The 15,000-nt window shown below is 40.0% G+C and overlaps 2 protein-coding genes and 2 long non-coding RNA genes across 6 annotated transcripts in view; 2 read left to right on the top strand and 2 right to left on the bottom strand.

Annotated features, from left to right (window-relative positions):
* LOC138971029 (uncharacterized) overlaps positions 1-15,000 on the bottom strand; it is a 417,720-nt gene that overhangs the window by 331,709 nt on the left and 71,011 nt on the right. The window lies entirely within an intron of this gene.
* LOC138971043 (uncharacterized) overlaps positions 198-15,000 on the top strand; it is a 53,144-nt gene continuing 38,341 nt past the window's right edge. The window contains exons 1-2 of one of the 2 annotated variants that reach the window (XR_011457151.1): positions 202-291; positions 14,532-14,624. This is a non-coding gene — a long non-coding RNA (uncharacterized lncRNA). Of the gene's footprint in view, positions 292-14,531; positions 14,625-15,000 lie in introns of both variants that reach the window. The other variant, XR_011457152.1, reaches the window with a different exon arrangement.
* Positions 2,425-5,615, top strand: LOC138971039 (uncharacterized). Its single transcript, XM_070343642.1, has 3 exons — positions 2,425-2,677; positions 3,891-3,909; positions 5,080-5,615. Exons 1-3 carry the CDS (start codon positions 2,463-2,465, stop codon positions 5,275-5,277), a joined length of 432 nt encoding a protein of 143 aa, XP_070199743.1. The 5' UTR covers positions 2,425-2,462; the 3' UTR covers positions 5,278-5,615.
* LOC138971042 (uncharacterized) lies at positions 10,626-12,853 on the bottom strand. Its single transcript, XR_011457150.1, has 3 exons — positions 12,472-12,853; positions 11,900-11,954; positions 10,626-10,903 (listed from the first exon to the last, which is right to left on the bottom strand). It is a non-coding gene; the product is annotated as an uncharacterized lncRNA (long non-coding RNA).

Raw genomic sequence — 15,000 nt, 5'->3', positions numbered from 1 at the left:
AGAAACCGACATTCAAGTACCGTATTAATAGACCGAGAAGCAAAATAATGTGCAAAACACGTAACACTAACTCATCCGGTTTGGATTTTGAGAACACACTTGTTATTCGATACTTGGAAGAAAGACCTGCTCCGTGCAATATCGTGATGTCGCCACAATAGACGTGAACACGATACGAACGATTGAGGAAGTTAAATGCACACATGCAGGTAGGTACGTGTGCATGCTAAGTCAGTTGAGTCTCTGGCCTTGGCTGTGAGGATATACTGGCGAACTTCTTCTCGCTATAAGGTAGGAACACGTTTAAGGTGGCTTATATACTTTTAAATAAGTTGTTGCTATTCATTCGCCCCCCCCCCCTCCCCCGCCATATACATGTCTTAGATAATAAACTGTTCTGTTTAATATCTTGTTACGATTAACATGTGTGATTGAGGTATGATGTGTTGCTCATGATACAAGAAAGAAATATTATAAATGTTCATTGCTTGAAAAACGAGGTAGGCATAGTCCTGCTGAGGGGCCATTGGTGCAGTTTTTTGTTTAAAACATCAAAACTAAATACATAGCAACTTTCATCGAGTGTTCACGGAGAACTATGATGATTAGTGCTATCTTGTTTTAAAAGGATTATGTGCTATTCTTAATCGTGTTCGTTATGCTCTGGTAAATATTGAGTGTTACGACGAAAATGATGGTCAACTTAAAACTCCAGAGAAGCCTCAGGGACGCCTCTTACTGACATCTCTGGTCAGTCAGGTGGGCCATGAATGCACGTTTCTCATATCTGTCAAGTTCTGTTTCACTGCTGTCCTCGGTCAGGCATATTTAAATGAAACCTGGCTGTTGGTGTGCGTGTGTCTTTTTACAACCCGGAACTTCTTAACCTAGCTGAGAAAGCTAGACCTAGTGTAGTGCATTTGGCAGCGATTCAGAGACGTGAAATCGCTGTACAAAAAGGTTCCCACTCTGCACATGAAGTAGGCAGGGTGTAGATGTTTGACACGTGTCAACGTAGCAAGATATTCTTATTTAATGTAAAATCCCAGACATATCTGTAGTGGGGCAAGACATCGCTTACAAGGAAAGCAAATTATACCGTTACATTAATGAGATTTCACATATCACACAGTTAAAGGCATAATCCTGCTCGTGTAAGCCATCACTTGCACCACCACGGATACGTACAAGGGCATCCTTCTCAGGGACGGAGCAGTTAAGCCAGGGGGGGGGGGGGGGATTACAACCTGGGGTCCAGGGGTAGACCCCTTGTGGGGTACATGGGCAAGGCCCGGTTGGGGGTGAAGGGTTTTAGCTATTTTATGAACAATTTATGGCTTATCCTTGATTTTAAACATGATCAACTGGTGTCAGCAGCCACTCATTATTTCTTTTAAAGTTAGTATTAATGTTTTTAATTTTTTTGACAGCCGGGGGGGGGGGGGGGGGGGGTCCGGAACCCCTGTACCCCTCCCCCCCTCCCCCCCCCTAATCCGCCCCTGCTTCTGAAAATCAAGTCTGTCTGCTTTCTGCGCAGTGAAGGGATTTCGTTCAATAATCTGATGTCTATAATTGATAACTGTCAATTATACCCAATATTGACGGACTGTGTGATGATATCTTCTGCTATGGTCTGTTGAGACAGTGATATCAAAATCGAGACCGGAGGTCGAGATTTTGATATCACTGTTGAAACAGACCAATAGCAGAAGATATCGTCACATAGTCACTCAATGTTAGATATATTGCTAATTCTCTGGACATTTTGTATATGAGTTGTTCTTCAGTACTGGTGACAGCAAGGGGGAAAAGTGGTCAAAATTCAAATTTCTAGTTTTGTTTTTGAAATATAGCTTTTCATAAGGCAGAAATACTGTAGTATCTGATGTACATAAGAAAAAATCACTGGTTCACATGGTTCTTACATAATCTAACTTTTAAAGCTGGTTCTTGTGTGTCTGTGTGTATGTTTGTATGATGACAATAGGACCCGAAACGGCTGCACGGACTGAGACAGGAATTGCAGAGAATGTTCTTTGCCACTCGAGTCGTGTCATAGGGTACTTTTCGAATAGTTAAAAAACGGCGGAAAACATTATATACCCTGTGAGCTATCGAGGATCCTCCCCGTCTGCGAATTTTTTTTTCACACGTCAATTTCGGGCTTTCAATCCCGAAGGCTATTTCCGAGTAGCTACGAACGTAAACGGAAGTTCCGATGTGTTCGGATGCTTATCGATTTGAGTTGTCGTTCGTGTCTCGCTGACCCAGTACACGGTAGCGCTGGAATGAGTGCAATCCGAGCTACGAACTTTGCCGATTGCAATCTAGAAATGATCGTCACTGCTGCAGGGTCAATGTGTGAATTAATAGGATAGAGCGAAAAGAATGCACTCAGCACTCGCTCAATCCATGCTGAGGCTTCTTCTTCTTCTTCTTAGTGATAGGTAGCCAACATCAGCATGGTGATGAATCTGCTACGCTTGGGTGATGGTGGTTCCGGTCTATTGCTTGGTCATAAACTCCCAGCCTGCATAACATCATACAGAGAGCAGTCTTTCTTTCCTCGCACCATTGGCGAATGGAACGCCCTCCCACCACAGGCACAGGCAGTATCATCAGCCTCGGACATTTTCCTCTCACTGATTTTCAATCATCGGTTTGGATCAACCAGCAGGTAAGTTATTGTTTTTAAAATCCAACACATGACCATTGCAGGGATGTTGCTACAAATCCATACCTATAGGACAAATGTCCTGAGTTCTTCAGCATCAATAGGACATTTGACCGCTTTCAGAAAGTCTAATAGGACATTATGAATTTGCGCCAAACAGCTTATAACACATTCCATGGAATTGTTCCAAAGTCATGTGCACACACACACATACACACACACACCCACGCGCGCGCGCTGTAGAACACACACATAATATAGTAAATACATCAACACAGTGTGTGTATAATGTTGTATTTGTTTAGTTTCAAAGAAACCACAACAAAGAAACCAACATGAACAACTTCAGAGCTCTTACTTTGATTACAAACTGCATGATTTGGATAAAAGTTGAAAAACAAAATGATCGGTTTGATCTAATGCTGATCTTTTGCAGGCTTTAGGGGTTTTTTTCAGCGGCATAATTCAGTGCTTCGTCTCGTATCGAAAACAAAAGCAGACGACAAATTTAGTCAGTTGGAGTTGTCTCCCGTACTCCTGCAGCATGCACTGATCTAAAAATAATCCACTATAATAGACGGTTATACCCAAACGGCGCATACCGCAAACGGTTCGGGAATTCCCGACAAAAGAAAAGACCCGCACTGGCAACTCCAGTGTCAGCTGAACACGAGAGCGTTCGGTCTTTTAGAAGATTTGTATCTTGAAATGAAAATTAACGAATATCGCGCTGTCTGAAGGAATGGAGTACATATCGGACAATGACCACGCTCAGGCTAAAACGATAGGACATCAGACCGACATGCGGCAATGTGAATCGGACATTTGGGGATTTTCATCGATAAATGTCCGATGTCCGACGCCTAACGACATCCCTGCCATTGCAAACGTGGCCTTTGTAGAACTGAGCAAGATTCATCTGTTGTGTATGTCATGTGTGTGTTACTGAGTAACTGGGTGTGACTGTGAGTCACAGAGTGTGTGCTTGTTGTGTTCTTATTTTTTTTACTCAAGTTTAGAAAATGCTTGATCTTTAATCTATATGCACAGAATCAAATGTTGCTGTATCAGTGTATGAACTATGGTTGTAAAAGAATAAACAAAACAATTACTGAATTAGTGAGTGATTTGGCTCTGATAGTGAAGTTGAAATAGTACTTATTTCATTTTCAAGACATGTTAATAGTTATGTTAATATTGTTATGGTTTTTTTCAGGCCTCCCGAGAAACCAGAGGTGATGTGCATCATTCATACAGCTCCTGTCTTTCAGTTCCAACAGTTTACCTTTAAACATGGATACATGCACTGGAGAGGTATCAGGATGACTTGGCGTGGTGCTTTACATTACAGACTAAGAGTAAGTTACACATTTATAAGGTATTGGTGATGGTAGTCTGTAGCTATAAACATGCATGTACTGATGTAGATCATTCAGCAGTCTTTTGTTCTTTGTAAATTGTATTACATTTACAAGTACTTTGTAGATGAAATTATTCATACATTTGAAGATGCATAGTAATACTGTGCATACTGCATGGTAATTCACTAATTGGTATGATGTACTTTGTATACATAATGGTACAGATATCTTTATTTTCTCTCTCCTTCCCATCTTAAAGTTTGTTGCAACCCTATACTCATAAAATGCATTATGCTGTTTGTATGAACATTGATTTGAACTATTGTGATGCAAGAAAGTAAAACATGAAATAGCTAGAATGAAAGATTTACTCATTACTGGAATTATTTTAAATACAGTCAGCCCTTTTCTTGGCTCACAATCACAGATCTGGCCAGTTTTTTTATAGTTTTTTTTAATTTTTTACATGGAATAAGAGTTATATAATATAGTAAAACGTATCAACACCCTGACTGCCCCTGCGCAGTGTTAGAATTTTCTGAATGACTTCACATCACATTTCTCAACAAAACTGTAAGGTGTCAACGCTAAATAGGGAATGTGTGTGGGATGAGGGCTCATGCTGTCAATTAAAAAAATAGTAAATTTCCATCACATTCCAGAAAAACCGCTCACATCAGCAGCATAACAAGATATCATGTCGTTAGAAAGGTTCTTGTGAGGAAGTCTTTTTAATTTTAATGATGAAAGATTCTTTTTAATTTTAATGATGAAAGTATATATAAATAAATGGTTTTCACAGGAAGGAATGATGGCACCTGTAATTACAGAACAATGTTTGCAGTTTAGTTAATAGTTGTCACTGTCAGTATCACCCACACCATTCTCCATCCCACTGATTGTGTGAAGAACAAGTACATGTATTACTTCCTACCTACCTTCCGGCACCCCCACCACACACCCTCTTCTCAATACCAAAAACATATCTCCATCAGCGCACAGCAGTCTGAATGTGCTCAGTAATACATTTTCTTTATTTTCCAGGAAGTGAGGTGCCGAGATATGACGTGCAGGCAGCTTGCAGAGTGGTGCCTGGCTTTGCTGAGGATGATGATCAGATTCAGTCCATTCTGTGCTGACAGAGCTACCAGAACTGACCCACACTGCTGGCATGACCTTTACAGCTGCATTCAACACTTTACTTTTACGCTGGTAACTTTACGGTTGCTCTCTCTCGATTGAGCATTTTTATTTTAACTAAGGGAAAAAAGTAAATGCCTCTGCAGAGATTCGAACCTAGGACCTTGAGATTTTCAGGCCTATGTCCTAACCACTAGTTTTTTTTATTGTAAGATGGATTATATGTCTAGTGGATGCAGCTACATGTACAAATGTGCCAAATTAGAACTTGCATTCTCAGCCTATAGTTTTCTTGGGCCATTCATGTGAGTACTAAATATTGTGAATGCATTGGTATTCCTAGACTATCACACATGTGAGACTGCCTTTTCTTACTTTTGTGAAATGTGTGAACTCACTTTGTTTACCTCTTTGTGTTAATAAATGCAGTTTATCAGTTACCTCTGTTGGTTTCTTCTGCAAGTATGTCAAATGGCCCACACACACCCTCATGCGCACACACACACAGACACGCACAAAATCAGATCTCAAGTGTAAGTATTCTTTTTGCAGTTTTATTTTAATGCCCATAATCAGTCAAACAAATAATTATATCATCACACTTGCACCTAAGCTTAAAGTAGCAGTCCTGCATACATGTGTAATGTGTAAATGTTTCAGGTCACCATTTGTCCTGGCTTGAACATGCAATAAGAACACCTCTACACAAACACACGTACAGTCAACTGGCTAGCTGCTTCCCTGTAAGGCATATTTGTCTATGAATTAATCGATTTTCCGCAGACCGCAGCCAGGTAGTGGATCTTTAGTATATGTCCAAGCAGACGGTTGATCTTATTACAACACATCAAGGAAATATTTAAAAAAAACTGATTCCAAAATCTAACCTTCCAAAGTTCATAATCAATAAAGAAGAATGGTATGTTACTGGAACCCTTTATTTATGACTTAAGGCAATGTGCGGCAGTAAAATTACCAAACTTAAAGGTACTGAACTTGTCAAATCCAGGTGCACGGATCCCCTGGGGCTTTTAGTCATACCTCAGGCAGCTATCCGTTAGAAGAACTACCAAGTTTCATTGACTTGCACCCAAAGAGTCAAGAACTGCGATTTTTTTACGAATTAATTTCGGACTCTGTCCCGGCTGGTCTTGACCTATTTTTGGATCTAAATTTAGATCAGGTAGATCACCACATCATGCACAAAAAGACACGTCACTGCAAACTATGTCAGACATCATCATGAGTTTGTGTAAAACAAAATGGAGGCCGGAATCACTCATTTGAATCGAACTCAGACCAAACACCACGTAATAACTAGGTTAATTTATGCACTCGCGTGAACAAGAAACTGTCGAGCTTCACATATGTCGTCGTTGGGTAGTTTTGGGTTTGTTTTACTACCATAGGAGGATTTTTGAACTGTAAATGCACTCAGCTGCAACAAAAACGCAAAACTAAGGCTGTGAGCTGCATTGTGCCTTTAAACTTGAAGAATAGTCAAGGAATAACTTGGTTTTCTGGTTAATTCTTGAAGTGACTTATTAAAATGAATGAAAACATTGTGGATGGATATAGACTGCTGTTGCTATGGAATCTAGCATTAACAGCGCCATATGGGATTTCTAGAAAACAGTTTTACAGCAACATCATACATCAGAAATTCATAATATTTAAGGATACACATGTATTATATCTACAATCATAAAGAACGTGTTTTTTGTTAAAAACTACAGTTGAATTTAAATTAATTATTGTAATGAATATGCAGTAAGAAATTCGTTCATCCTCATGACAAAAGATATCAAAATTCAACTGTAGTCTGTTGTCAAAAATCGTTCTATATGATTGTAGATTGATACATGTGTATCTTTGTGCCAAATATTAGGAATTTCTGATGTATGATGTCGCTGTTAAACAATTTCCTAGAAATCCAATGTAACGACTGTTTCCAATGGCACTCTACGTCGATCAGTATTCACAATTCTCCGAAAGAGGCGTATGGCTGCCTAAATGGCGGGGTAAAAAGGATCATACACGTAAAAATCCACTCGTGCAAAAACACGAGTGTACATGGGAGTTTCAGCCCACGAACGCAGAAGAAGTATTCACAATTGTTTTATTTATTTTATGCAGAAAACCAGGTTATTCCATGTATTATCCGAATTCAATTTTACTGCCGCACATTTCCTTAAAGGCACAGTGCAGCTCACAGCCTTCCTTTTGCGTTTTTGTTACAGCTGAGTGCATTTACAGTTCAAAAATCCTCCTATGGTAGTAAAACAAACCCAAAACTACCCAATGACGACATCTGTGAAGCTCGACAGTTTCTTGTTCACGCGAGTGCATAAATTAACCTAGTTATTACGTGGTGTTTGGTCGGAGTTCGATTCAACTGAGTGATTCCGGCATCCATTTTGTTTTACACAAACTCATGATGACGTCTGACATAGTTTGCTAGTGACGTGTCTTTTTGTGCATGATGTGGTGATCTACCTGATCTAAATTTAGATCCAAAAATAGGTCAAGACCAGCCGGGTCTGAGTACGAAATTAATTCGTAAAAAAATCGCAGTTCTTGACTCTTTGGGTGCAAGTCAATGAAACTTGGTAGTTCTTCTAACGGATAGCTGCCTGAGGTATGACTAAAAGCCCCAGGGGCTCTGTGCACCTGGATTTGACAAGTTCAGTACCTTTAAGAAAAAGTAAGATTTACTGAACTTTGACCCAGCAGTTTTTGTAAGTGGACAGGCCTTAGTTTTATTTCGGTGGCATAATTCAATGCGCTTTGTCAAAATGTCTTGAACTGAAAACAAAAGCAGACGCAAGACTTATGGTCAGTTGGAGTTGTCTCCCGTACTCCTAACTTGAATGTGCTGCAGACAGGTGTACCCAAACAGCTCATATCACAAACGGTTTGGAATTCCCAAAAACGCAAGATCCGCACTGCACAACTTCAGTTCACCTCTCGGTCTCTTTGAAAATGTGTATCTTGAGAGAAAAATATAGAATATTATTGCACCGTCCAAAGGAATGGAGTTCTAATGGGACAATGACAGCGCTCAGTTCAAAACGATAGGACAACTTTTTAAATGAGGCAGGGCCGGACTACCGGCGGGGGGGGGGGGGGGGGGGGGGGGTATGGGGGTTGCGCAACCCCCCCCCCCTAAACATGTACCTCACTTATTTAAAACATTTTTTATGATTGTTTATTTTATGCCGTTTCATGCAAGGAGCGACCATTTTCCTATCTCAGAATATGACCTACCCATCAGCTTCAGGGGGCTTTGCCCCTTGACCCCCACAATATAGCTCTTTCTCACTTCTAGTCAAGTACGAGTTATCTTTCCATGCTCTTCAACGAAGGAGAAACGCTGGGTTAGTTCCGGTATCTTCTACATCATGGCGTCTGCACTGAAAGAAAGCTCGCTCAGAGTGTGTGGTGGTGGAAAGCAGTACTGTGTCATTTGCCATAAATTTAATATCGTGGAAAAATTATTGAAGGAAGAGTTGTCAGGCTACATAAACTTCCAACAAACAAGCAACTGAAAAGAGCTTGGGAGCAGCGCCTACGTGTTACATGTACTCTTTCTTTTAGAAAATGACAAGATTTTGTGCAACTTGACAGAGTGACTTTCTCGTCTAGTTAATCAGATGGGTATTATTTGTTCATGTACATAAAAGTGTAAAAGAATGTTGTTGTACAACATACTTCCTTCAATCATTAGTGCATTTTGCTCTTGTCTGTGTGAAACAGTAACAGTAAGAAGGACTGCCGTGTCTCAGTATGACTGTAGTCTCTAGTGTCACTATAAATCTCAGTCATTGACTCTGTGTATGTCACTCATTGATGCTTACATTCCCAATGCATGGAAGACAGAAATTATAAAACTAGTATGCATGAAAACTGATGCTGGTTTGTACTCCAAATTTTTGTATCCAGTTAAAATATCAGGCATGAAAACTGAAAAAAAAAACAAAAAAAACTGAAAACAAAATTCGAAGGCGCGTAGCGCCAAGCTTCGCAGGCGCGAAGCGCCAAGTTTCACAGGCGCGAAGCGCCAAGTTTCGCAGGTGCAAAGCGCCAAGACTTCTAGGGAGGTCCGGGGGCATGCCCCCCCGGAATTTTTTTTTTCAAGGGTGCAATTTGGTGCAATCTGGGGCTATCTGAGCCTTAAAATTGGATTCAAACATGGCCCCAAAACTATTTTACTATAACTATGACTAGGAAAAAAAAAATTAAAAAAAAAAAATAAAAAATAAGAAAAAATTAAAAAAAAAACAATTTTAAAAAAAGGAAAAATACGAAAAATAAAAAAATACGGTTTATTTTTTTCAAAAATACGGAAAATACGGAGAATTTTCATGCCTGAATATGTCTGAGAAGTTGAACGCAAACCAACCAGGTGTGAGCGTGTGTTGTAAGGAGTGCACTATTTTGTAACGTGGGATTATGTACATGAAATTATAAATAGGGTTTGTGTGGTGTGTATCTATGCTTTTTATGTTTTTAAGGGAAAAATATTTATTACCTGTGTGTGATTACATTTTGTTTTTTATTCACAGTTGGCTGAAATATTTGCCGAGGAACGACAATGCAGTGTATTATATAATTATATATGTATTCAAAGAATAAAGACATGATGAATCTGAAGCTTGATGAATGACTTGTTTTACAGATAATCACACACACTTCAACAGACGCAGTTGATACAGTTTGGGTTTTATTTATCTAAAACATATACAAACAATAGCAGTTTAACAAAGTTGGTAAACAATGTAAAGTAAAACAACTGAAGTAACATAAAAGAGCCATGAACTGGTAATGTGAAACTGCTCTTAGGCTAATGTCAGATGGAGCTCGCAAAACACGAAACAAAAGCCGAACAAAAGCAAAACATGGTGCTTTTGTGTGTTGTTTTGCTTTTGTTCGGCTTTTGTTTCGTGTTTTGCGAGCTCCGTCTGACATTAGCCTTAGACAACACGCACATCCAGTTAACAACAATAAATGCATGACTACCAAGCATCAAAAGGACTCACTGATTCACGCACAAATTCCGCGTGCGCTCAATAATTATTGATAACATTTAACACATAGGCTACAAGTTCGTGACACTGACAGTCGAAGTGGTCTGTCAAATGCTAACTTGAATCATTTGTTTCCACAGCATTATCGATAGCATCCTTGCCATCTTTTCGCAGCTGAAACGTGCCTCTTGCTCTGCGCACTAATTCTTCTTTTTTTCCACTGACAAGTTGGCCATGTTTCCGAAGAAAATCTTTCAATTCTTTCACGTTCATGCGCTCGACTGCCGCCTCTATCTTAACCGGAACTTACCGAACCAAAGGGACGAAACTCGTGCACACCTCCGGCCTCGCTAGTGAGAAAGAGCTATAGGGGCTCTGCCCCTTGACCCCGCCAAGGGGAACATCCCCCTGGACCACCACTGGCAACCCCCCCCCCCCCACCCCCCTCCTCTTAGCCTAGTCCGGCCCTGTGAGGCGTAGCGGGCCTTTAAAACATTGACAAAAATGTACAATAGCAACAAGTTGTAATGCTCAATACAACCAATACTGAGTGGACATTTACAATACTGGGAAACAGTTCTTTTTGTCCGGTGATCCTCTGCGGCTGTTGCTGTAGTTTCCCCATCGATCATAGCTGGACTTGGATAGCACTGCTTTTCATCCACATTCACTGGCCAGGTCTTCGTCATCTTCAGTCACTACTGACAAATGAATGAGAAAGGAACGGATCTTAAACACAACGACAAGAACAAGTCTAAGTATGAGTATAAAGGAATAAGTTGTGTACTGTTTGTAACTGACACACATACACACACTAAACCCACATAAATGCCAAGAGCTTAAACATTCTTTTTCCCTGGTAGACAAGTTCAAATAAAATCCCCCGACTCCCCCCCCCCCCCCCCCCCCCCTACAGCGTCTGATTTTTGTTGGAACCCCAAAGACAGTGATTAAGTGGATTTCCATTATAGTCAAGGCTGTTTTCAATGTAACTTGTAAGCTACAGAACATGTAGTGATGTACACACATACAACTTTAACTTGTCTACATTGTATACATGTCTGTGTCACCATATTTGAATACATTCAGTTCACTAATTCAGTCAAAATTTCACTGAATGTAAAACGACATATTATTCTAGAAAGATATCAATGCCACTGTCCTACATTATCATAGGAATCATGTGTGTCAAGTTCTATTATTATTTTCCTTTTAAAGTTTTACGCTCTCTGTGCTCCACACACATGCATAATATATACATGTTATACATACTCAAAAAAGGAAAATAATAATAGAACTTGACACACAGTTTCATTGAGATAATTATATCCTGACAGTGACAGTGTTTACTGCAATGCATTTTTTTTAATCAAACATACACACTGAAAGTCATGCGCTTCTAGTATATTAGTAATGGTTCCAATACGGGAGGAAGTGATCACCATACTGGTGAAATAAGGCTAAGAGCTTGCGGTTTGGAGTCTAAGTCAGTAGGTGTTCATTATTTTATTATTATCCCTGAACCTGAATTATAAAAAAAAAACACCACTCTCTCACAGTCTCTCTCACAGTCACACACGCACACCTCCACATGAGTTATTCTGACCAGAACTTGAGAATGAGAGAGAGGGGAAGGAAAAAACACACTGTATGTCATAACACTGACACTGACAGTTGTACATAATAAAACCTTTTACCTGATTCGTCGCTGGCCATGCAGCAATCGGTTGGCTTTTTCAGCTGAGAGGAGACCTGCAATAAAATAATAGATGAAGTACCAATCATGGGAACATCACTAAATTTCATAATGGTGAGTACTAGCAGAGCAGTAGAACCATTGATTGCCTTTCAAAGAAACGCACTGTAACCAGCCAGCCTGGGTAAGTCAGCAATTTGATTCTTGAACTAGCCTCCAACCTGCTTGCAATTATATTCCGAGAAGGTTATCTATTTTTAATTCTAACATTAAAACATTTGACCAGCACTAGCTTTGATTTTTTATTCACTGTCTTGGAAGTTGGATTCAATCTATAAAAAAAGGATTTTTAAAATCTTCTCCACATTAATGAGGAAATCCCTGTACAGGGCAACTATCTTCGTACCTGACGTAAGGCAAGGATACACACGTACAGGTACATGCATCCAATGTTGTTGTCAGAGACTGACATGACACTCAGTGACTGTCAGTGACAGTGAGCGGAGTGACACATGTTGCAACACATACTCGCAAAGACCCACTCAAAGTATAAAACGAAACATGGAAACTTACCTCTGGTTAATATGCAATGGTTCGCCCGTCCCAATTCTCTCGCATTAGCAAACATCATTGGAGATTCTTTCCGAATTGATCACCTTCGCTCCTTGCCTTGGACTGCCATTTTGTAACTTGACTAAAAACCGAAACGCTATAGGTCTGACAAACCACGCTCAACGTCCAAAATAACTTGAGGAGGAAAAAAAAGAGCCCACAATCTTTTTTGGGGCAAAAACGTTGTTTTGAAATCTCCGAAGCTGCTTGCAAAGTCAAAGATGACGCAGAGATCTGTACAGTATCTCCCTGGATGACGCAAGGATAGTGTTCGACTCGGCTCTTTGACTTGGTAAACATCGGAACTTCCGATTACGTTCGTAGTTACTCGGAATCAGCCTTCGGGATTGAAAGCCCGCAACTGACGTGTGAAAAAGACAAGGAACAGGTGTAAAAAAAAAAAAAATAAAAAAAAAATAAAAACTTCGCAATTTCCGGAAAACATCCACTTTCACTTTGAGACTGTTCTGTTTACATTCGACACTATCAACACCACTTTGCAATACTGAAATAATTTTTTTCTGTGTTCGAAAGCTACAGCCAATCGTTATTATATCCCCTTAGGTACAGTTTTATAACATTATTGGTACATGTAAACAATAGGAATTAATTAATGAACGCTACGTAAAGGGCAGCCTTTAACAACCTTCTTACAAGGTATAGTTGGTATTACTCCGTCACTTTTGATATATGTGACCCTCCACCACGGTATGAGTCGCATGTCACCTTTGCATGATTTTCATATTTTTACATTTTCCTAAAGAGTTTGTTATGCTCTATCCAGTGGTGAAAACCGTTTTAGAAAAGAAGAGCGAACTGTTTGGGTTATAAACCTGTGACTAAGGTGACCCTCACACTGTTACCAGACACTCCCCGGACTTATATTAAGCCCAGCGCAGAACCGCGCGAGGTGACATGCGATTCATTTCGTGGTGGAGGGTCACATATATAGATTCTATATATATAAAACATATGCCTAACGGCTCGTTTGGTTTCCTGGTCATTCTCCATACCCTAAACTGCCTACTTTGGACATTAAGTCAAGCAAGCCATCGGGAATTCTCTGTTTAGTTGTCAGTAACACGATCTGTTTAAGGAAATGCATGTGCTATATACTGATTCATCTACGAGGAAAACCACCGCCGTCTTATTCGTTCAAGCACACACAAGCACCCACCCACCCATCCAACCCTCCACACACACACACACACACACACACACACACACACGCACACACACACGCACACACACACACACACACGCACACACACACACACACACACGCACACATACACAAACACACACACACACGCACATACATACACACACACACACACGCACACACACACACACACACTTACACACACACATATACTTACACACATACTTACACACACACACACACACGCACACACACACACACACACACACACACACACTAACACACACGCACACACACTAACATACACACACACACACACATACACACACACACACACACACACACACACGCACGCACGTCTGATATTTACTACCTCCCTCAATACAACAGATAACTCGATTACATTTTACTGCTACATGTACTTATACACTGATATAAATAGGTGGGTGTCGGCAAAACACGGACCATCAGGAAGTTTAAAGCTAAGGCCAAAAAAAAAATATTGTCTGTTTAGGGTAACATGACCAAAAAAAGTAGGGTCGGTAGGTAGGTAAATTTTTTTTTTGTGTGTGTGTGTGTGTGTGTGTGTGTGTGTGTAAATGCTATGTTATGGCTGAACATTCACTTCTTATATTTGATGAATACATGTTTCAAAACTAACGTATAAATAAAACAGAGAGAAAGGGAGAGAAAGAAACGCCAAATGTCTCTTTTTAGCATTTTTACCTCTTTTTTTTTTTTTTTTTTTTTGAAATCCAAAAACAGTTTTTGGGTCGGCGCCAAATCGATAGGGTCGGTCGGGTTACCCTAAACAGACAATTTTTTTTTTTTGGCCTAAGTACAAGCTATGTATGTGCAGGTAAAAGTAGACACTGTGCCAAAGTAAAGTCAGTGTAGCAGGTAGCGTCGACCGAACAGATGAATGTTGTTGCTGCTTAATCTATACCATAAGGTAAGTAGTTTAATTCATTCAACGGTCTCTTAATATTTACGTGCACTGCATTTACCGAAAGGAGACTTGCCTAAACACGCATGAGCATTATAACTGATATTAAATTATTGTACCTTCGAGAATGCACAGTTCTTGCATATTTCTGTTGTTTTGTGTTTCTTTGCTTGCTTGTTTACTTTAGGTATTTGAAACGACGTCCCTCGATCGGTTTACGACACACGGGATAACACACTGTGTAAATCTTTAGGGGTTCTACATAGCCAATATTGAGGGTTTGTCTCACAATTAGAGTGTAAGCCGATGTCTAGTACAACATAGTTTGACCTGTTTATGATATACAGTAGTCCCTTCCATTTCCGGCCCTTTCGTGGGCGTG

The sequence above is a fragment of the Littorina saxatilis genome, linkage group LG7, assembly GCF_037325665.1.
Source record: "Littorina saxatilis isolate snail1 linkage group LG7, US_GU_Lsax_2.0, whole genome shotgun sequence".
Lineage (NCBI taxonomy): Eukaryota > Metazoa > Mollusca > Gastropoda > Littorinimorpha > Littorinidae > Littorina > Littorina saxatilis.
Note: the sequence above shows the minus strand (reverse complement) of the source record. Positions and strands in the feature narration are given on the sequence as shown.

Bases quoted from the DNA above. Each gene is read 5' to 3' on its own strand.
- LOC138971039 (XM_070343642.1), top strand. From the start codon at position 2,463: ATGGTGATGAATCTGCTACGCTTGGGTGATGGTGGTTCCGGTCTATTG.